General features: G+C 44.9%; 3 protein-coding genes across 5 annotated transcripts in view; 2 read left to right on the top strand and 1 right to left on the bottom strand.

Annotated features, from left to right (window-relative positions):
• Positions 1-7,825, bottom strand: part of fbxl17 (F-box and leucine-rich repeat protein 17) — a 193,454-nt gene extending 185,629 nt beyond the window's left edge. Inside the window, exons 1-6 of the mRNA XM_079160972.1 lie at positions 7,772-7,825; positions 5,697-6,211; positions 4,780-5,175; positions 4,509-4,631; positions 3,997-4,254; positions 3,693-3,824 (exon numbers count right to left, since the gene is read on the bottom strand). Of these exons, the coding sequence (XP_079017098.1) occupies positions 3,693-3,824; positions 3,997-4,254; positions 4,509-4,631; positions 4,780-5,175; positions 5,697-6,191 (1,404 nt within the window). The 5' untranslated portion in view covers positions 6,192-6,211; positions 7,772-7,825. The remainder of the gene's footprint in view (positions 1-3,692; positions 3,825-3,996; positions 4,255-4,508; positions 4,632-4,779; positions 5,176-5,696; positions 6,212-7,771) is intronic.
• A 1,224-nt stretch (positions 7,826-9,049) lies between these two features.
• prxl2c (peroxiredoxin like 2C) lies at positions 9,050-11,057 on the top strand. Its single transcript, XM_079161777.1, has 6 exons — positions 9,050-9,265; positions 9,579-9,647; positions 9,778-9,831; positions 9,915-10,020; positions 10,117-10,251; positions 10,368-11,057. The coding sequence occupies exons 1-6, from the start codon at positions 9,083-9,085 to the stop codon at positions 10,496-10,498; spliced, it is 678 nt and encodes a 225-aa protein (XP_079017903.1). The 5' UTR covers positions 9,050-9,082; the 3' UTR covers positions 10,499-11,057.
• A 233-nt stretch (positions 11,058-11,290) lies between these two features.
• Positions 11,291-22,109, top strand: cdc14b (cell division cycle 14B). 3 transcript variants are annotated; one of them, XM_079161135.1, is made up of 15 exons: positions 11,291-11,592; positions 12,750-12,840; positions 13,495-13,570; positions 13,784-13,876; positions 13,975-14,051; positions 14,226-14,292; positions 14,378-14,528; positions 14,618-14,848; positions 14,971-15,109; positions 15,475-15,640; positions 15,776-15,873; positions 19,644-19,691; positions 19,791-19,895; positions 21,161-21,226; positions 21,352-22,109. In XM_079161135.1, the coding sequence occupies exons 1-15, from the start codon at positions 11,484-11,486 to the stop codon at positions 21,389-21,391; spliced, it is 1,557 nt and encodes a 518-aa protein (XP_079017261.1). In that variant the 5' UTR covers positions 11,291-11,483; the 3' UTR covers positions 21,392-22,109. The 3 variants fall into 3 exon arrangements, with proteins under 3 accessions (XP_079017261.1, XP_079017259.1, XP_079017260.1); XM_079161133.1 differs by lacking the exon at positions 21,161-21,226 and adding an exon at positions 20,126-20,294; XM_079161134.1 differs by lacking the exons at positions 11,291-11,592; positions 21,161-21,226 and adding exons at positions 12,328-12,584; positions 20,126-20,294.
• Positions 22,110-22,366: the final 257 nt, after the last annotated feature.

Raw genomic sequence — 22,366 nt, 5'->3', positions numbered from 1 at the left:
TGACGAGGCCTCTGTGTGTGTGGGGTTTTTCTTTTGCGTGTGTGTGTGTGTGTGTTGGTTCATGTCAAAAGGTCCATCCCATTATAACTGACAGCTATCATTACACTTCCTTTTGTCTTTGCTCTCCCGCTAATCCGGCTAATTAAATCTGCTAATATCAATACACAATTTTTAATCTGCGATCACGTTCGATTGGACCCGTGGAGCCTCGCTGTCCTTCCCCCCCCTGCCAGCAAAAAACCTGCCAATCAGAGCGGGAGATGAGGCCTCCTTCACCGAACCGAGGGTTTCATGTTGTTCCACAGACAAACACATCCCAAACGCCTCACACACAGAGAGAGAGAAAGAGAAAGAGAAAGAGAAAGAGAGAGAGAGAGAAAGAGAAAGAGAGAGAGGAAACATGGTGAAAACTCAGGAGGGGAGCTTTGATTGTACATGCAGAGTGGTAATTACACCTAAATTGAGGGCACATGGTAATCTATGTTAGGTCATCTCCAATTCCACTTACATTTCCACTTTTTGGACTAATTAAAACTACAAATAATCAGAGCCTGTGTGTGTGAGAGAGGGAGAAAGTGTGTGTGTGTGTGTGTGTGAGAGAGTGAGAAAGTGTGTGTGTGTGTGTGAGAGAGTGAGAAAGTGTGTGTGTGTTAGAGAGTGAGTGAGTGAGAGAGAGCGAAAGAGAGAAAGAAAGTGTGTGTGTGTGTGTGTGTGTGTGGGCAGACACCATGTCTTCGAGATGAGCCAGTGGGAGAATTTTCCCATCACATTGCAGGAAAATTAAGTGCACACTCTCTGATTTTAACAAGACAGGAGAGCAGATAAAGTTCTTTTTTTTTTTTTTTAAAGAGAGGAAAAGAGAGTAGAAAAGTGCTTCACGAGCAAAAATGTTTTTAGATTGCGATGTGCGTTTAATTGAAAGGAGCATTGGAGCAAAGTTACCGACATGGAGAGATGGGTGACGAGGTGTTTTTTTTGCAGCGTATAGTCCAGTTTGTCTATGAAACTGACAGAACTCAGAGTTAAACTTTCAGTGATGCCTCTCTCCCCCCTACGGCAAATTGAAGTGAGATGAGGAAAAGGGGAATTTGCTATTCTCGGAGCCTTTGCCCTTCGAGGTGGTGGAAGAGAACAGAATATGAATGGGGTGAGAGCGAGAGAGGGAGGGAGAGAGAAAAACACTTCAGAAGATGAAAACAAGCCTTGAAAGGCAACTGGTGCAATATAACCAACTCTGGCATAAATACTGGATGAACGCCAATAAAGAATGCAGGGTGGATGTCAAAAGGAGCGGGGCGCAGAGACACCGGAGTCACCTGCTCTTCACAAAACACACTCTTAGCCCAGGGTTATCTGTAGCCCTGGGCTAACAAGCAATGAAAGAGCAAGCCTCATTTAGTCAACTGTAAACAACAGTTGGAGACACTCGTCGCTGCTGGAGACGTCCTCAGCCAGCGTTGCATTCGCAGCTTTCATCTTTTGTCGTTTGTTAAAAAAATAAAACTGCCGTGCCCTTCGGTATGATAATCATGGTCCTTTACGTCGGTCTTCTGCAACCAAAGGCACAGCGAGAAATCTCACAATTGCACGTCTTGCATCATAGCAGAGCAACAGACTCATCTCCGAGACTCCGCCCCACTCGGAGTCTCCGAAACTTTCCTCAGCAGTTAACTTAGAGCACAAAAAAAAAACCAGAGGAACATGAGCAGAGTTACTGCTAATAATGTAAGTGCTTGTATTTATTAAGGCTACACAAGCTTATTCAAAGACGGTGCCCACCTCCCCCCCCTCCCACACACACACACACACACACAAGGCATTTAACCATCGACAGAGCTGAATATGTTCTTGACACAGAAAAAGGCCCTGCAGCATGGAAGAGAAACCACAACCACAACAACACGGAGGGAGGGAAGAGAAAGAGAAAAAATGCTTGTGGGTGTGCACATGACAGAGAAAAAAAGGCAGAGGGCGAGCAAAAGACCACACAGAAACACCCTGCAGCAGATCAATTATTCAATTTGGGAGGAGGAGAAGAGAGGGCAGATCACAGCGGGTGAAAGGCTCATCCTCATCTGGGATTGATTAGGAGACCGCAAATGCACCAAGAGAGGAGAAGAGAGGAGAGGAGGGGAGAGAGGAGAGGAGAGGAGAGGAGGGGAGAGAGGAGAGGAGAGGAGAGGAGAGGAGAGGAGAGGAGAGGAGAGGAGAGGAGAGAGGAGACGACGAAAGGAGAGGGGAGGAGGAGAGGAGAGGAGGGGAGAGGGTCTACAAACAGCTGACCTCAGAGCGAAATAAGTTCCTCTGAATACAAATGGTTGAGTCACCTTTTTAAATTCTTCATATGCGATACAATATTTATAATTATTACATTAAAGCCCACAGCCTGTATCGGCTGACATCCAAGTCTAAATGAGTGAGCAAGATATAAATATAAACATCTTTTAGCGGCCATGCATATTTGTGGAACTCACAGTGCCAACACATTCGGCCAAACTCATTTTCGGGCCGTAATTACCCACAAAGCAACACAAATCAGTTCCTGTTCCCTGAGAAGTGAGCGGAGGCAGCCGTAGTCTTTCAGGCCGTCGCAGAGAATAAATGGCCTCGGTGGAAAAATGAAAGGTAAGTGTTTCTGGGTCGTCTTAATTCCTGCCAAACTTAATGACAATTCTAGGCCAAGAAACCAGAGCGCCCAGACATAACAATTCCCACACAAGATCAGCCCATTTCTCTGCGCCCTAATGACAGGAAGCGAAAATAACCGCAACGATCTCACGCCTGAAAAATGACTGCTGCTGCGCTGAAATGTTATCAGCCGGCAATATGAATCTCTCACCTTGTGGTAATCGCTAATTTCATATACTATTAGGTTGATGAATGGGGTTTTAACAAACTGAGCTATTGTTAACAGCTTAAAGCGGGCTAATTCATCAAGGTCATAATTACTCATGGACTGCAAAGAAACATTAGCACTGAAAAGTGCAAGAGCATTAGTGAGAGACAGACGATCGAAATAAAAGGGGTGAGAGGCAGACAAGTCAAATGACTCATTAAGTTCTCGTTCTGTTTCAGAATTAAATACCTCTTATTCATCGTTCATGATACATTTGATCGGGATTGGGAGGAGCAACTCAGCTCCAGCATCAACAAGCTGTGGCCGACAAAAAGAAAGCAGCTGGGAGGCTGTTTTTCACAACGTTGGAACACAGTGACATCTAGTGGTGGTTGTGAAGTAGTGTGTCCCCTTCTTCTGCTGCTTTTTACATTATCACAAACATGTGGGGTGGGGTTGATATGAACCGTTTAGATTTAAGAAATGATTATCACTGCTGATGTGTAAAATGAGGACTTCCAATGTCTGACCGGATCATCGTAACACAGCTGATTCTGAGACGCTGCACTGAAATGAATGAGTCTCGGGCATGAATTCTTAAGACTCCAACATGACGGAAAAACCAACAGGAAGACACGCAAGAGACAGGGACCACGTCTCTTAACAATATCCTCATAACCCCAGAACATCAGCAGTAGTTACATAGCTCAGACGAGTACCAATGGAGAGCCTTTACGCGATGAATGCAATCTCCACATTGCCAAACAGAAGACACTCGGGCTTCCTGTACGAGCAGAAAGCACGAGGCTAGCATGGAGAAATAGCCCAAATAAGAGAGCAGGCTCGTGGGACTCACCAGCTTGTTCTCTTGCAAGTAGAGCCTCTGCAGTTTAGGGCATCCTCTAGCCAAAGCCACCATGCCTTCATCTGTGATACTGTAGCACTGACCCAAGTGGATGTCCTTCAGCTCACTGCAGTGCTCCCCCAGCTGAAGGCAAAAAAAGGACACGTGTTTGTTTAGCATATGTAATGTAGTATTACTCCACTCTTCATTTGGGAGCAGAGACAACAAATGAGGTGGATGCATCACAGACAAGCAAACATCCGGAGATAAAAAAAACAAAAAAGATTTATTGTGTTGCTACACTCTAACTCGATACCTTTTTTAGTGCTTCATCAGTCAGTTTGTCCTGGTTGCCCACATGCACCTTCACCAGCAGATGGCAGTGTGTAGCCAAGGCCGACAGGGACGTGTCCCCCAGCTGCTTGCAGCGGTACGCTGTATACTTCTGCAGGCCTGGACAGTGCGAGGCCAGCGAGGACACACCGTGGTCATGGACACCTCTGCAGTCCGAGATGTTAATCTCTGTCACGTTCTGCCTCCGAGAGGCTATTTTCACCAGGAGATCATCGTTTACCTGGGGGACGGGAACAGGGAGGGCAACACAAGGAGAGATGAAAGCCAGCGGAAAGATTATAAAACGGTAAAGAGTGTTCAAATGACAAGTCAAAGATTTGATACAAGAGGCAGTTATTCGTTTTGTTGGCAAAACACAAAGGCCTCATTCCAAGCTAGTGTTAACTTAAATGTCTCATGTGGAAAATATGGAAAAGACAAAAGAGTGTGCTGCTCGACTGAAAGAGAAAGAATAGAGTGTCGCTATGTGCTTACTTGTTGTAGGCCACTGAGGTCGATTTGCTTCCAGAACTGGAAGTCCAAGCAGAGGTCCCTCCAGTACTTACACACCAGAGAGGCACACAGACAGCGCTCCTTCACTGTCAGGTGGGAGAGCACCTGAAGGAAGGCAAAAGGAAATACAACACATGTATTCAGTCTAATAAATTGGCAAGTCAAGTATTCAGTATTTTTGAATTTCTCCATCGTACCAAACCAACAGTAATTAAAGACGAAACGCATCATTAGCTCCTTGATGAACTCTGACCTTAAGAAGGATGGAGGAAGGCAGGTGGTTGATACTCGAGTGATCGGCGGCGTCAGAACTTCTCGCCTGGCAGTCGTCGTACGGATGCAGGCAGCAGGGGGACGAGTCCGAACTGTGGGGCAGGTCGGCGTGAAGGCCCGGCCCGCAGCAGCCGTCAGCGGGGGAGGAGGAAGAGGAGGAGGCAGAGGAGGAGGAGGATGAAGCGGAGGAGGAGGAGGAGGAGGGAAGTGGACAGAGGGGAAGGTGGCAGTGGCCAGTTTCAGAGTTCGAGGCAGCCTCCCCCCCGCCTCCTCCCACTCCCCCGTTCTCCAGCCCTCCGTCGGGGGCGGCGAAGGCGCAGCGCGGCTGCTTACAGGGGGTGCACCTCTGCACCTCTGAGCACTTCCTCTTGCACACCTGCGCCCAGAGACACACACAGACACACACACACACCGATTTTCTTCAGGCAGGTCAAGGCAGATTTGAGTGTACAGCCTTTAGATGCAATTGCGGCGTTGAAGAACCTCACGCCGCCCTCATAATGAAACACTGAATCAAAACGACACCCTTTACCCTGGATACTCACTCTGAACAACGTTTTAAAAGTGGTTGCTTCGAGTGTCATGTTTGACTTGTGACTCATGTGACTCTGTTGTTACATCTTGAGAGGACAACAAACTCACTGTGTAATGTTTCCCTTTAAAACACTTGGACTTTTGTTGAAGCTTTGCGCTGATTTTAATCCGCCCTTTTTTGTCTGATATTATAAACAGCTGGGCTGCTCTGTCAGTCTAAATCCTATAACTACTAGATAGTACACGTTCTGCAGCAGCAGCACTGGTAAATCGTGGCTGTTGAGGCCATCTGGACAGATTTGAATCAATGCTCTCTCTTCGCCAGCTACAGCGTTCGGTACTACTGTCGGTGCAGCTACCTACCATCTCAGTGTAGTCACTGGTGCAGCCAGGCACAGGTACAGGTACAGGTATGGGCACGGTCACAGACACCCCAGCGGTTCGGAACAGCACCGGCGGCGGAATCAGTTTGGCAGGAACGGCTGCTAAAAGGCTCCTCCCTTGGCCCTCCCAGATAGCCAGCTCCCGCGGGGACAACAGGTACTTGGAGCAGTCCTCGGGGGACGTGAGCGTCGCGTACCGCTCGGCGAGCTTCGAGGCCGCTGCCGCTCCGATGCCAACTCCACCCACGCCGGGGAGACCGATTCCTGTGATGCTGTTGCGGCGGCACGCGCTGCCGTTGGCGCCGGCCTCCAAGTGGTCGCTGTCGTCGTCGAGGCCGCTGCTGTTGCTGTGGACAATGAAGCAGAGCATGCAAGGCAGCTGCAGGAAACAGTTCCTCTTCTTCTTCTTCCTGTGATGCAACTTGCGCGTCCTTTTCTTCAGGCGGTAACCATTTTTCGAGAGAAGATGGCCCATATAGATGATTCAAGGAAACTCTGGAACAAACAGGAGTCAATTCATTGGTTAATCTACTATTCAGGAATAATCTAAGGACCTGAAGGATCACAGCAGAGCAGGACTGGGTATCATTATTAGTATTGTATTATCATCAACCCAATACCTGAGTTAGGGTAGCAATACCAAAACATGGCTTCTTTCAGTACCTTACTTTTTATTTCAAATAATTGAATGTCGTAACACAAGCAACCATACCTAACTTTTCTGCCATAAAATCTAACATAGCCAAAGTTCAGAAATAAGTCAGTAAATATCTATGAATATGTAAACCAGATCTGATAAGCATTCCATTAACTTCCAACACTTGACAGTTTTCAACACTCCAAAACAATTAGGTTCAATCTACCCCTCAGTAGTGTGGTAGAGAGAAAGAGCAGCCTCATATCGTAAAAATGTACATTCACACAATCATTTACTATACAATAATAACGATTTATTTATGTAGCAAAAGCAAATATTCAGAAGTGAAGACCTGCATCAACATGTAAGTTCCTCTGCCAACAATATTCCCTGGAATAAAAGATGAATGTATATTGTACACGAGAAATAGTTCCTAGCCATTCTAGTTGAAGCTAACCAAATTCTCTCTTTAAAATGATTTATATTTTTTACTTTGCTGAATAGGAGGATTAGTAACACAAAGAGTGATTTTCATACTAACAACACTTTCATTTCAGAGGCTACGACTAGATGTTCTTGGTATTACTACCGTCCCCCATCACTGACATCTGATTCATGCTAGAAAAAGATCCCTCCACAATCAATCACACTTGAGTACAGTATTACGATAGACCTGAGAGAAAACCTGAGCCACTTCCTGAAGTGTCAAGAACCATCGAGGTAGATCAACTTAAACAGCAGTAAACGCATATGACGCTAAGACAGGACCGATGGCAGCCAACACTGCCTTCACACTGGCATCGCGATGTAGCACACATTAGGAGGCTGCACAGCCACAACCTAGCTTGATATCATCGTGACATCATTTCGAGTGCAAAGCCTAAAACTGCACGCAAAGAGCAGCAAGCTTTACAGCCGTGCCGTCGCGACCATTTGACCTGTATTAAGCTCATTTGTGCTGTGAACACATTACTTGTCACATGTTAAAGACCCTGCTTTCGTTGCCTGCGTTGCTGTGTGCGTGCTACATAGCAGATGTTTTTACAATGCTATAATGTAACGAGGAAACAGCAGCGATGCATCGTCTCGTCGCAGCCGAATGCAAAGATGTAAACATTGAACAGGTGGTCATTTTTTTAGCATATACACACACACACACACACACACACACACACACACACACACACACACACACACACATACATAGTAGTCTTGATGTGACGGTGTTTGTGTTTTTGCCTGAAGTCGCGACGGGTTTTTGTCTAATATTGGCTTCAATTTAACAACGTATTCACGCCCTCGTTTAGAGAAAAAGGACACGGTTCGGGTGCTAGCCCGGTTCTGCTTTCTGACAGGCTAGCTCGCCCCATCAGTAGTATGCTAAGTTAGCTGTAGCCTCAACATGAAACATCTCTCACCACTTCACACGGTGCTCCCTCACGCCGGACGGTGCTCGCATAATACTGCTATGCTGCACGGCCAAGGTGAGTGCTGACAAGTCCCGGCAGGAGAGACACGGAAGCGAGAAACCCTGCTACTGAACTAGCGTAGTGTTTACCCAAACAGTGGCAGCTCTGGCTCTGCTGCTGCTGCTGCTCTGGAGGACAACACTTCCGCACCGAGAGGGCAGCGGGAAGGAAGCCGACGAGGCCAGTTCATAATTCGTCACGGTGGCTGGATGAACCTGCCCGCTGTAAAAGGCCTTGTTAGGAGAAGTGAAGCCGAAAGTAGCAGTATAAAGCTGCTCTTTTTTCATCTGTTTTAGGGGCCCTGTATTTATATTTGGTTTTAATACCCTTATTATATCAACTGGTATGATAATGTCGGTACATGGTGCATATTTCCACATGCAGCTACCGATGTCAGGGTTATATTGGTGCTGGATTGAGACTTTAATTCTTGTTTTCAAGATGTTTACTGTGTTTTAACAGTTTATATATATAAAATAAATAAAAACCTCTATGGATACTTGCAATAATCCAGTATTATAATGATATAAACATGTAATACGTACGCATACGCACTATATTACATCTATTAATAAATAAAACAAACTCCTAATATAATTATTAATAATGATTATTATTTATAGGGGCTACATTCCAATAGACATATTTACAATACCTAAATATTCGACACTGGAAATGCTCTACAATCATCTACAACAGTTGCTTAAATGACCTTGTGCATTACAAAGTGGAGTGTGGAGGCAGGGGATCTAATGGAAGATGATGATGAAGAGTTGCATTATGGGAAAGGCAGAGTCTAGTGTTTTGGGAGCTCGACCCATACTAGGGAATAAAAATCAGGATATCTTCATTTGTCTCTTTTGAGTTCCGCAACTTTATGTTCGCACAATACTAAATCACTGGACTATCCCTTCAATGCTTCGATATACTATGTGCACAACTGACACAGTGTCTTAGCATGCGATGCACACATCTCAGGAAATAATCTGCAAGTCAGTTCATGTCATTGAATAAAATAATAAACAGTAGCATTATTAATTATTAGGCTATTACTATTGTTAAATATCCCTTTCAAAATCATTACTTTGCTATTCAATTTAAATGACATTTTCAGTCCTCTCTCTCTCTCTCTCTCTCTCACACACACACACAGTTTATGGGCGTGTAACTTTGCAGCCACCACCAGCTCTTCAAGGCTGAACGGCAACTCCCAAAATAGCAATGTGAATTCGGGAAGCCTCGGGTGAAAAAAAAAAAGAAATGGCTGAAGCCGTTTCACCAATAACTCGACAAGTATCTAAAGAAAACCAGGAGATCGGGACCCCATCTGTCGATTATCGTCTTGAAGACGTCGAAGATTGTTTGATTTACGACCGGCATGGAGTCCCTGTTCCGTTCAAGAAATTATATCAAGACAGGAAATCGGTCATAATTTTCGTGCGGGTAGGGGAAAAAAAAAAAACTTTGTTTGGCTTAACCTTGCTGGTGACTCACAGGTTAGACTGCCCGAAGTAAACATCTCGAGAGGTTTGAGTTATTGAGCCTCATAAAGGCATCACAGTGTGGGCAACAGGTGAGCATCAGCCTTGCTGGACAGATGCCCCAACAGATCCCCTGCTATTGATGGCAATGAAGAGATCATGGCCATAGGTGAACACAGAGGGCTTGACACATATAGGTGCTAGATGAGGGTTTTTAAAAAGTAATATCTCGTTTCTCTATAACCCTTTTGACCCATTGCTCTACGTCCCTGCAGAACTTCTTGTGCTACAGCTGTAAAGAATATGTGGAGGATTTGAGCAAAATACCTGGAGAAGCACTGGAGGTGAGTCCTGACCCGTCGGTCAGTTGCACATTTGGCTTGCAAATTGTTACGGGAAGATAGTTTGGGTATTTATAAAATCTTGGGTTATTGATTCTGGAAACTCCCAAAATGTAATGTGCGGCCGTTGCAGGATGCTGACATTGGACTGGTTGTGATTGGTCAGTCTGCTCATCATCACATAGAGGTAATTCATGAAGGGATTGTTGTGCATCATTTCAGTCTGCCACATTTGTTTCTGTACAAAATCCAGATTTTCAATCTCTGCAGCCATTCTGCTCGCTGACGGGGTATCCTCATGAAATATACGTGGACCCGGAGAGGTGCATTTATCAAAAGCTTGGGATGAAGAGAGAGGAGACATATACAGACTCGGGTATGCAATAACAGCATGTGGGCATGTAACCCCAGCATATTCTGTAACGGTGAAGAGTTTAATCCATGTGTGTGTGTGTGTGTTTTATCTACATAGCCCACCCTAGCCCCCATGTGAAGTCTGGTATCTTTATGGGACAACTGAAGAGTATATGGAGGGCCATGACTAGCCCTGCATTCGACTTCCAGGGCGACATGCATCAACAAGGTGGAGCCATCATTGCAGGACCAGGTAATCTTTCCTCTCTCTCTCTCTCTCTCTCTCTCTCTCTCTCTCTCTCTCTCTCTCTCTCTCTGCTTCCTTGTATCTTTCTCTTTTCCTCCCTCACTCTTGTCCTCTCTCCGCAGGCCCCCAAGTTCATTTTTCCCATTTCGACATGAACCGCCTGGACCACATGCCCATCGACTGGCTCCTGCAGCTCGCCGGAGTTCAACAGACTCCGGACTTCAGCGATAAGCCGAAGATCCTCCATGTGTAGCCAGCTGGACTGCCTGAAAGCCTGCTTCGTCCCACGTCGCTGTCGTCGTCACACTAATGCAGGAATGATGCACACAAGTTGCTGGTTCAGTTAACAGAAAGAGTTTAGGCAACATCATTCTCTATAACAAAAATCTTGGATATGTAACAAACAGAGTGTGAAAGTTCATTCCTGACCTGAACTCAAGGTCTCCTTACTAGCTTTATCTCCCTCAGAGCTTCCATTCACATCTCATAGGTTGATGAATTTGAAAGCTCTGGAAAAGAGATTTGGTGAAGAAAAGCTTGTAAGTTTCCCTTGATCGTGCCTGTGGTGAGTGGTGTATGGTTGAGTGTGTAAAGGGGATATGAATGCATTAGCCTACTATTTAACACATTTTCTATCTTTTCCATCAGAGCTATATTACTATGTCTTATGTTGTAGTGAGAGGGTTGCGTGGATGAACACGTAGAAAATACTGGTGCACTGATGTAAGTGATTGGCCTTATCACAGTCTTATTTGTATACCAACTTTCCCTCCTATACACAGTGTTCATGAGATTGCAATTAAAGTTGAATTACTATTTCTTGGCTGCATTTTTTTCTTGTGTCATGCTCTACTCTGAAATGCATGGTAATTGCGCAGTCATATCCCAAAAAAAAAATGGCACACACTGGGACTACATTCCCCACGTTACAGCGGCTGCAGATCGACGAGTGGAGGGTGGGCGCTGGACTCCTAATCCTGATACGTCAACATGCAGTGGATTTCAGAGAGGAGAAACCTGCCCCTGCTCACAGACGTCACCGCCACCGGAGAGCCCGGAGCAGACGACGAGACCTCGGTTGACACACACACAACACTCGCAAACGCACGCAGTTCCAGATCATCCAGACCATGCTATATTAACACAGCAGCAAAACACGGATACGCCGCCGCACTGCGAAGCGACGGGGGTCTGTTGCAGCTGCTCGGGAATGTCCACCGTGCAGACCTGAAGACAGCATGAAGCGCAAGAGCGAGAGGAGAAGAGCCGAGTCGAGGAAAAAGCGCTGCGCAGCTCACAGCAGCTCAGAGGCGGAGCCAAACTCTAATATTTACACTGAGATAACAGGTAGGGCTTCACAGGGTCTGCAGGATGAACCCTGCGAACTTTAAACTCAGTTGGCAGGTTATGCGGGGACGCACGCAGCAGGCTGCGCATTCACGGCCTTGCGTTATAAATGACCAGGGTGTGTGAAATCATTTTGGGGATTTTTTCCCCCCAGCTTTTGACCTAATATGGCGACACCCTATGTCTCTTTATAGTGAATGCAGCGGGGTTGCCTCGTTTTGGCAGTATGTGCACAAAATACACAATCAGCGGTTCGGTCTTGTATTTTAGAGCAATAAATTGCACCATAACTTGACTTTGTCTGCACCATCTTTTTAATAGACTGAGTATGGAGATGGAATGGTGTATCCGTGCCTTAAATGTCATAGTCAGCCCACTGTCAGCGACGTCCAACACAGATTTTTATATATTTCATGGCGTTTTCCTGGTAGTTGAACATCCTTGCGCAGCTCAAATCTGAGGAAGGGCGGTTCTTATTTAAATCACTCATTTGATTGGCCGAGGGATCGCCCTAGCAACCGCTTGGGCAACGTTCCCGGGGCCTATCATGTGTCTCATGTGAATAACTTTAAACTGAAACGGGCGCGGCGGAGCGCGACTGACAGGACGTTCGTCCAATCACGTATCGTCCCGGATCAGTAGTAGCCAATAGCGTCCCGCGGAACACCGTAGGGGAGGAGTCGGGCGGAGGTCATTTTTTAGCAGAGTGCGCACTTGCACAAAACTCTCCTTCCCTCTTCGCCTGGTAACTTTCTTGTCCCGGAGAGTTAAATCAGGTGGAAAACATTTTACTTTTAACTTTTTTAACTTATCACATTATAATACTTTTTAAATACGTCTTGCGCAATATCAGTTGAAGTTTTACTCAGTATGCGCAAGTGCCCGTGAAGAAAATCAACGTCGTACGTTTCACTGCAAAACAGTCATGTTCAGAACCGTGAGCAAGATGACCGCGGACGATGTTTCGTCGAGATGTGTTGAGTTTATCAAGGGTAAGTAGTTGCAAGAATATACGTTAGAGAAGCAGCGTCAGTTGTAGACAAAGAGGAGCTGGTTATGGGCGAAATTGAGAGAGAGGACAGAAGTTCGTATGCACGACAAAAGCAAGTTAACTGCCTCTTTATGTTGCCCGCCCTCCCTTCCTCCTCTTCCTCCAGATCAACTGTATTTCGCCATACTGAAGCAAAAGATCAAGAGCACAGCCGAACGACACTGTTTCTGCATAGATGAGGAGCTGGCGTACGAGAAGTAAGTTTTCATTCACGTCGCATCTTGGCTTTTTGAACAGGGTCTCTGTGCTTTGAGCCCCCTGACCTTTGACCTACTGCTCTGTGCGCAACACTTAAATGGGCCAACAATGCCATTCTGTGAGTGCAGCTTTGACTGTGAAAGTTAATCATCACACGCAGGTTAGTTTTTCCAGTATTGATAAACTATAAGATCGAAGTGCTTTTGTGCACTAATTTAGATTAAAAGGAAATGGCACTTTTTTCCTGTTATTGGGGAAAAAAATCCACAATAGCATTCAAAAGTAAAGGCAAATAAAAGCAACCTATTCCTCAGAACATTGTTTTTGTTGATTTGGCGTCAGGACAGAACGTGACTGACCTTTTCGGTTTTTTGCCAGTGGTACAAAAAAAGACATCTAGTCTTTGCATATTTTTTTTGTCCCGGTATGAATGACACAGTCTAGCATCAAATGCTTCCAAATATAGTCTTTACTCTGTCATATTTTACCGTTTCAGCCCGAGGTAGCTGATTCTATCTAGTGAAACATCCCCAGAGACCGTAGCTGGCTGCATAAATAGCCACTCTGACACACTCTTCTCTCTTTCTCCCTCTCTCTCTTTCTCCCCTCTCTCTCTCTCTCTCTCTCTCTCTCTCTCTCTCTCTCTCTCTCAGCTTCTATGCGGACTTCGGTCCCCTTAACCTGGCCATGTTTTATCGCTTCTGCTGCAAGCTGACAAAGAAGCTCACGGTAAAGTAAACCGCTGCTCCTAATTGTCCTTCCTGCAAGAGACAGTGGGAGTCAAAGCCCAGGTCAATCAATATCTATTTATACCTGCAGTACAGTTCAATTGATAGCCCTAATGTCCCTGGGTGAAGTCAACTTGTGTCTTTATATGAATAATAAAGTCAAATAATTGATCACGCGTCGGTTCACACTGTTGCTCTGAATGTCTCTGCACAGTCCATTACGCTCTCGAGGAAGAAGATCATATTTTATACCTGTGGAGACCAGAAGAAACAAGCCAACGCCGCCTACCTAATCGGCTCGTATGCGGTAAGCGGCGCTCGAACGCACGTGTTACACGTAGCTTGTGAAAGTATGTCGCCGTGTAATGCGAGAGGCACCTGCTGACTGTACACTTGTATTTAAAGGTAATGCATCTAAACATGATGCCAGAAGTGGCCCACAGTCTGCTGGTGTCGCGGAATTCAACATATATCCCATTCAGGTAACATTTCACTGTTATCGTATATATTTCACATTTAACTTGGTATTCCTATTTCCTATAAGAACGGCTATGTGAAACACCAGATTGTTTTCTTCCCAGAGAAGTACATCGCAGTAAATACAGATCCCCAGTCCGCTGTGCTGATAAAGACGGTCGGTTTATTTTATGTTTCAGAGACGCTTCATTCGGAACCTGCATGTACAATCTGAACATCCTAGATTGCCTTCGCGGGGTTCACAAGGTACGTCCTTTTAGGATTTGTTGACTCCTCTTTCCTGCTGTGTCGTGCCCCTGATGAAATTAACTCCCTCTCCTCCGTCTGCCAGGCTCTGCAGTACGGCTGGCTCGACTTCTCCAACTTTGACGTGGAAGAATACGAGCACTACGAGAGAGCAGAGAACGGAGACTTGAACTGGATCATTCCAGGAAAGTTCCTAGCGTTCAGTGGGCCTCATCCAAAGAGCAAAATAGAGAATGGTAAGTGAAGCTTCAGTCTTCAAATGGAGCTTTTTAATGAACCTGTCTGATCTTGTTTTTAACGCCCTTTTGCTCCCCTCTTGCCTCAGGGTACCCTTTGCACGCTCCCGAGGCCTACATCCCGTACTTCAGGAATCACAACATCACGACCGTCATCAGACTCAACAAGAAGATGTACGATGCCAGGCGGTTCACAGAATCCGGCTTTGAGCACCACGATCTGTTCTTCGTGGACGGGAGTACGCCGAACGACTCCATCGTTAGGAAGTTCCTCAACATCTGCGAGAACGCAGAAGGAGCCATCGCCGTCCACTGCAAAGGTCAGAACTCCAACCCACGTTCACAGCGCACGGTAGTCGTTGATCAAACTATTCTGGCCGATTCGTAGATGGTGCAAGACGCTTCGAGTCTAACGCCGTGAAACTTTTTCTTTTTCTTCCAGCTGGTCTGGGGAGGACTGGCACTCTGATTGGCTGCTATATGATGAAACATTACTGCCTGAGTGCTGCAGAGGCCATTGCCTGGATACGGATCTGCAGACCCGGGTCCATCATTGGGCCTCAGCAGAACTTTGTTGAAGAGTGGGTGTTCACTGATTTAAAATCGTATTTGTTTGTCCTTAATATTAAATATCCATGACTAAATAAGCAACAGCCAGAGTTAAAGTTCAGAACATAACATCCGGTGGTATTATTTATCAAGACTTGATTGACGGTGCTGGCAGCAGAAACGGTCAATGCCACAACGGTAAGCGCATTTCAACTCAAATGTTGCTCAACTCTGATTGGTGCAGGGAAATATGTGCGAAACATTTTCCCAAGTGAAGCAACCGCTCCCTCTTCAAACCTGTGAGAATGTCCTGAGGGATCTTAATAACAATGGCGGCGGCGGTTTGGCAAGAAAAGTTGTTCATTTTGCCCTTTTTGTTGAAATGTTTCTCCACCAGCAAGCAGAACAGTCTGTGGGCAGAGGGAGACGTTTTCCGGGAGAAGGTGCAAAACGAACGCGAGAACGGCAAGGTGGCCGTCACCAGGATCCTGTCCGGAGTGGATGACATCACCATCAACGGGAGCAACAAGAACCGGCCGTCCAACAAAGACGAAACGGACCGGGTGAGTTTTCGAGAAGGTGCTCTCTTCTCTCTTTCAGGTGTACCGACTTTGCGGCAGGATTTTTTTTGGAAAGTAAGCAGAAAACACAAGGACACACCACTTGGTCTATTCATAGCCGTCTCTTTGTTTCTCCAGTACGACGACGATGAGGAGAGAAACGGCCTCACGCAGGGTGATAAACTGCGAGCCCTGAAGAGCAAGAGGCAGGCCAGAACGTCCTCGGGTTCACTATCGTAAGTAGCCGGGCGAGTCTCATCGTGCCGACGCGATGTAGTACTCGTCAGTCTCTTGGATCTATTATACAGTGTTTCAAATCATAAGTAGCTTATGATTTCATAAAGACGAGGAAGTTGTGTTTGTTGTTTCGTCTGATGAGCTTTCTCATTTCCTCAGTGTTTACTCAGCTGTTCTTCTGGGGTCAGGTTTCAGGCACGGCCAATCTGTCATGACACCTTTTATTTATCTATACGTTTAGGAACCAGGCAGTATCCCCGTAATATTTCAATAACTCTGTCTTTGTGTCCCCCTGGTTCTTTTTAATACATGTCATCACATGCAGATCAAGTGTGATATAACTCATCCCATTTTCATAAAAGTCGAGGAAGTAGTGGGACAAACAAGTAGTGATTGTTAAAGTTGTTTGGAGGACTGGATTGGAGTTATCTGATACGCAATCTTCCAGCATTTTCTTTTTTTCGTTGAGGTCTGGATTTAGAAAGGCACAAAAGATGTGGAAGTTAAATATGTAATCCGCGGATTAGTTTTACTGCAGGATTGGGAGTCTGTACATTTTCTTTGATCATAATCTTTAAAAAAAAAATCTCAGGGTTGAGGGAAAACAAATACGAAGGCCAAATCAACGTGGAGCTTGCTAGTTGCTATTTTATCATGTCCCAATGTCCGCGAGACAAATTATGATTTGCATTTTTTTCTTTCTTTTTTTAAGCAAATTTAAAAATCACTGGTGCAACACACTTCATACTGAAGCTCCATACTTGATCTAATCGTTGCTGCACAGATACATGAACAGAAAAAGCATAAGACAGCTGGACAGACTGTAACATGTGACTAGCCAGCTCTAATGAAAGCATTGCGGCCCAACAGGAGCAGCTAAGTGCTAATGCTAGCCACCCCCCCCCTCTACAGTTATCTGAACAGGAAGAACCCTAATAGTTTATTTTTTTGCTCCCTATCCGAATTAAGTCCACATCGTTCGTGCCCGTATAAATCAAGCCGTGGAAGGTTGTCTGAGGGCGGCTGAATATACCCATGTGGCTCTGGCTTTTGTTGTCCCATGTCAGGCAGGTGGTAGTGTTCTGCAGCAGCCTCATGGGCATGGTGTGGCCGATGTGCTGCCTGCCGTTCAAAAGATAGCCGAGAGGGGCAGAGAGAGAGAGAGGGAGAGAGAGAGAGAGAGAGACAGTGGGGGAGAGGAAAATCAGAGAGAGAGGATGTGAGGTTTTGTATGACAGAGGTAAGTGCACACCACTTCCTTTTTAACTGACAACCTCTTTTTGTAGAAATGGTATGGCTGACTTTTTGAAGTTGTTTTCTTTCTTTTCTGTCTTTTTCTGGATGACTATGGTTTGAAGCGGATATGCACTTAGTGGATGCGTTGCATTTACACGGCCGACATCGTCGTCCTCTCGTGGACAGACTGAGCTGATCTGCTTTTGATATCGAGGCTTACATCCCAGATATCCCCTGAGTCACAGCCAAGCTGCTGTACTTGTTAACAACGGCACCGATTATTCAACTAATCACGGTTTCACGTCAGATCTGGATTAGTTGAATGAAATGTTTTAGTGCTCTGCTTGCACTACTGACATGGCACGTCCCGGGAACAAGGGTTAGGAAGGGAAACCTGGTCCTCCTTCTGATCCGCAGGAGTTACTACCTCATTGTTCCTGCTCAACCAACGCTGTAGGCGTTTTTGGGGAAATTACCACTTTGGTGTTAGAATGATCTCCGCTTTAGGTGTTTTTAAGGAGTTTAATTAGCGGCTTTAAATGTCATTCTAATACAAAGGATTGTATTAAGCATCATATGTGAGCTTCAGTGGAGGTAGTGGGATGAAAACGGGGGTTTACCCGTTCTCGGGAGAGAGTTCAGGCAGAGGGGAGATTTGTTGGCACTCGTGCCTTAGCGGGGCTTCTAACTTCCAGCTGAAGTTCACCATCTGTCTGTTTTTATTACGTAACACTGACGTTGCATGTTGAGTTCCAGAGACGATTAGAACGATGATTTTCTGAAAATGTTCTCTGCCGTTTTCACGCATGGCAACAGGCATGAAGCCCTTGGACATGCACGCATGGACATGCCTCTGTGTTCGATCTATGTTTGTGTCTAACATGTAATTAATGTTGGGCCGGGTTCATTGTCAATTGCCTGTTGTTTCTGTTTTCCATTGCTTTTGTGACTGGATCAGTGTACACATAGCACCTGAGCTCTGTGTGCTTCTTCAGCTTCTTCTCATATCGTCCGTTTGCGTGGAACAGAATTACAAATTCGATAAAGAATGAATACAAATTTGATCATTTTTAAACATGTTCTTTTGCGCCAAGTATTAGAGCTCGACCGATGTGTTGACAGGCTGGCATCAATCACTGTTTGCTCATCACATATAGAACCTATCGGTAGTATATTTGGCAGAAATTGCTGTCAATATGTTTTTATATGCTGCCGATTTTTTTAGATTTAGAGATTACATAACATTTATTTAAAATACAATTTACTTTTTTCTCTCCCATATCGGGGGATAATAATAATAATTGAATTATTTGTTTAATTTGGTTAATTGTGATTTAAGTAGGAACAATGTAATGTTATCTTTTATCTTCTGTTAGTATTAACTATAAAATACCCTGCTGCCCTACATACTATATATTTGTCCTAACTTTTAAACGACTAAATTACCATCATTGTCCAAAATATTAACTTTTTTTTTTTAAACCTAAACATCACTCGGCGTATTATTAGCTTTTCTGTCCTCCTCTAATATCGAGATCTACTTCAAAAATTCCCACATGGGTCGAGTTCTAAGCACAACGCGCTGACGCGTGAGAACGCGTGAAGAACAGAGACTTGCTGACTGATGCGAGGCTCTGTGAGAGCTGCTCCTTCTGATCCAGTCCCAGTGGAAACGCACAACATCAGAGGCTTTGTGTCCTGCCCGGACGTCTCTTGTCTCTCCTTCCTTTTTATTCCCCACCTTTTTTCTTTATTTTATTTCCGTTTGCTCTTGTTGTTGGATTTGTCCTCCTTTCAGATGGCTGGTAGCCATGCTGCTCTCCTCCCTGTGTAGCCTTGCCCTGTGGTGGATTGTGTATGGCTTCCCTTCTTCCATCCTGCATTTCTGTATAGACGGGTTAGGATTTCAATGAGCTCTGCCGCCCGTCAGCCCCCCAAAAACCTGTCGTGCCCCCGTTTCTGGAGCTCTAACTGAGAATGCTGTAAGTGAGCCCCCCAGTCTCTTTTTTTCCTGTTTTTAAAAATTCCCAACCCCAATAAGAAATTTGTATAAAATCATCCTGTTATTCTTTATTCTTTCTGCAAGTACAGTAAACTTAAAGCTGATCAGCAGAGCCAGTCTTTCTAAATCTAAAACATCAGAGGCTCCTGTCTCGTCTTTGTCACCATTTTCTGTACATAATCCGTTTCCATCATCCTGTCATTTGTAAACATCCTGCTTTGCTGGTTATTGTGTTGACTGGACTGTTAAAAGACATTTAAGCGTTCTTGTTGAACATGATCGCTTAGTGAAAAGGAAGATCAAGTTCCTCTTAAGTTGTTTAGCCCCCCCCCGTCTTCTTCTGGTACTACTCTGCTTTACTAATCCTACCTGGCTGTTGAAGCTGCAGGAAAGATCTAACACGATTAAGATTATTAAAACCTTCCTGCCCACCTCTATCCAGTCTTTGACCCCTCTGTCCTGTCACCTTTTTGTTCTCGGACGTCTCAATAGATCAACTTTTTACTCTCTTGTAACTTTCTTTTCCCGCAGACAAGAAGAGAATAAGATTCACACCAGGTCGTCATCACAGTCCCTCAGGTAAAGTTTGCAGCGTACAGACACACACACACACACACCAGGCATAACTACGCTCTGACAAACAACTCGGAGATTCATGACATTCTGTCTCCTCTGCAGCAGGGTCATATTGCAGGCCAGCGTCAACCCCTTGGCTCTGTCCGACCAATCAGACAGCAGGAAGAGGACCAGAACCTCGCTGCCAGCCAACGGGGTAGAAGGAAGGTCAGTGTCAATGTGTGACGCCCAGTACGCTTTTTACTCCATGATAGACCAGATGTATGATCAGGGAGCAGCGCAAGAAATAAAACCATGACTTTTTCTTTTTCTGCTTAAAGATAAATGAATGAATCCTGTTTTGATGAACTTGACGCGCAGTTTAAAAGCAACCAAGAGGCTATAGCCACTCGTGGGTCCTCGTGGAGTGAATTAACGGCTTCCCTTCTCTCTGCCAGCTCCCTGTGCCACACCAGACTGGTCAGGTCTCTAGGCAACTTGCATGTAGTGGCCGGCGACAGGGACCCAATGTGTTGGGAGCCGTGTGGCAGCCGTAGAGACGCAGCCAGCGCCGCAGCCAACACGGGCACTCTCATCAACTTAAACATGGCACAGGTCCACCTGCAGGCAAGCTCCCTCCAAAACCCACTGCGAGCCACAAACAGTCGTTGGTCTTCACCTTTTTCTACGAAGACATGTTCTCTACGCTGTCCAAACGAGGGGGGAAGTTGTGTTCAATTTGGTTTCCCGCCAGTTTTGGACAGATGCTCAGATCATGTCGTTCAGTGGCTGTGTAAATTCAGCAGCTCCACACTCTCCCTCTTTCTCCTCTTAATGCTCCTAATCACTCGATGTTCTTAGGCTGGGACACATCAACAAGGAGTCAATGTTTTAAACATCTAGTTGTGGTTCATCCACTTGTCAATCAGATGTTTTACTCCGTTAGAGATTAGCAGGATTCAATGTCGATCTCACTTTAAACCATTTTGATGTGACAGTGCAGCTGTCTCACGTGTCTGGGGTGTTCCTTGAAGAAAGATAAGTCAAAATTAGTCTGCCAGCATAAATCCTGAAATAACACGTAAACTAATAATTATTGCTATTATTATAGTTTTTTGGACTGTCATTTAGTTGAAGTTTTATTCTTGCCATGGCTACATAATTATCAGACAAAACAAATGACCACGATGGTGCAACCCAGCCACTTCTTTCCTCAGCTGTTGTACTAACATTATATATATAATACATATATATATCCTGACATTGTGCAGGACTAACGTTTAGTCTGACCCTGCTTATGTACCGCTCTCAGGTCCCCGATGCTTCTTTCCTCTCATGTTCTCTAAGAGCAGGTTTCCCACTCCGACTGGCTATAGCTTCTCTGGACTCTGCTGCTCACGGTGCTTCCTGTCTCTGTAGATCATGTCTGCATCCGTCGCTGGTTTCTAATCCGTCGTGTTTCTCATTTCTCTTTTCTTTCTTACACGCAACAGACGCACCGTCTCCAGAGGACGTAAAGCTCGCAGCTCTTTGCAATCAAATCGATTTTCTAGGCTATGGTATCTATCTCCTCTTCATTTTCTGTTACTTACTCTTTTAAAATGTCTGGTTCATGAGCAGAAAAATTGAGGACAGATTTAATGTAACTAGATGCTGACTTTTTTTTTCCTTCCTTCCTTCATAGTCACTCCATACCCAAAGCTAGAGCTCCTCTACTTCGGTGAATCTGGAAATCCCGAGGAACTTTACATGGAACCCAACTTCTATATAACCGTACTACTCGTTCACATTTAAGTTTGGAACAAACTTTAACCAACTTGATGTAACGCATAAATCATTTTATAGATTTTGATTACAAGTTTATTTTACCCGTAAGGCACTTTTGGTTTTTATACTTTTAACAAAGCATCATGAAACATACCGATAGTTTTAATCGTTGCCTGGTTGTTCCTTCTTATTGAAGCATGCAGTAGCAAACATGTGAATCCCACATATCTTCCAAAATGAGCACTGTGCTGCAGATATTCTGGTTCTTAAAGCGGGGGCGGGGGGTTATGGATTTAGCCAGGAGGTAAGCAGAACGTGGCCCTCCATGATGTAGTGAAAACAAAGTCCATCCCAGAATACAGAACTGTGCTCATGTTGCTCTCATTATCTGGCATGCAATCACTTGTGAAGCTCTTCAGCTACTGTATTACAAGACTGTAAATATGTCAACATTTGATATACTCAGTTTGTATTTTTTTAATATTTTGTACTATGTTTGAATCATGCTGTGTAATACATCAATGGTCCTAATGGGGCTTTGTCTAACTTGTGTTCATAATCCACTGAAGACATTTGCTTTAAGCACATAGAATCAGACTTTATAAATAATGTACTCCCAAGTATTTCTCTGGCCCTTGGTCCTTGTACCATGCAATAAATGCATTCAAATTTCAAGATGACTTTGTTTTTTTTCCTGATCACACGAGCATGTGAAGAAGTTCTTTAAACTATACCATTTGTTTGTATACTAAGTCAAACACTTGAGTACAGTTACATCATTGCCTACTAGTTGAAAAGACAACACAGGTCCATATACCCAACTTCTGATTCTGTTCAAATAGTCCCACAATAAAAAGCTCAACGATATACTTGCAAAAGCATTTATTCTCCAGGAGTCAAATGTAGAACAGTGTCTTTAGTGCACCAGAACA

The sequence above is a fragment of the Pholis gunnellus genome, assembly GCF_910591455.1.
Source record: "Pholis gunnellus genome assembly, chromosome: 6".
Classification (NCBI taxonomy): Eukaryota; Metazoa; Chordata; class Actinopteri; order Perciformes; family Pholidae; genus Pholis; species Pholis gunnellus.
The sequence above is the reverse complement of the archived record's forward strand: the minus strand, read 5'-3'. Positions and strand labels throughout refer to the sequence as shown.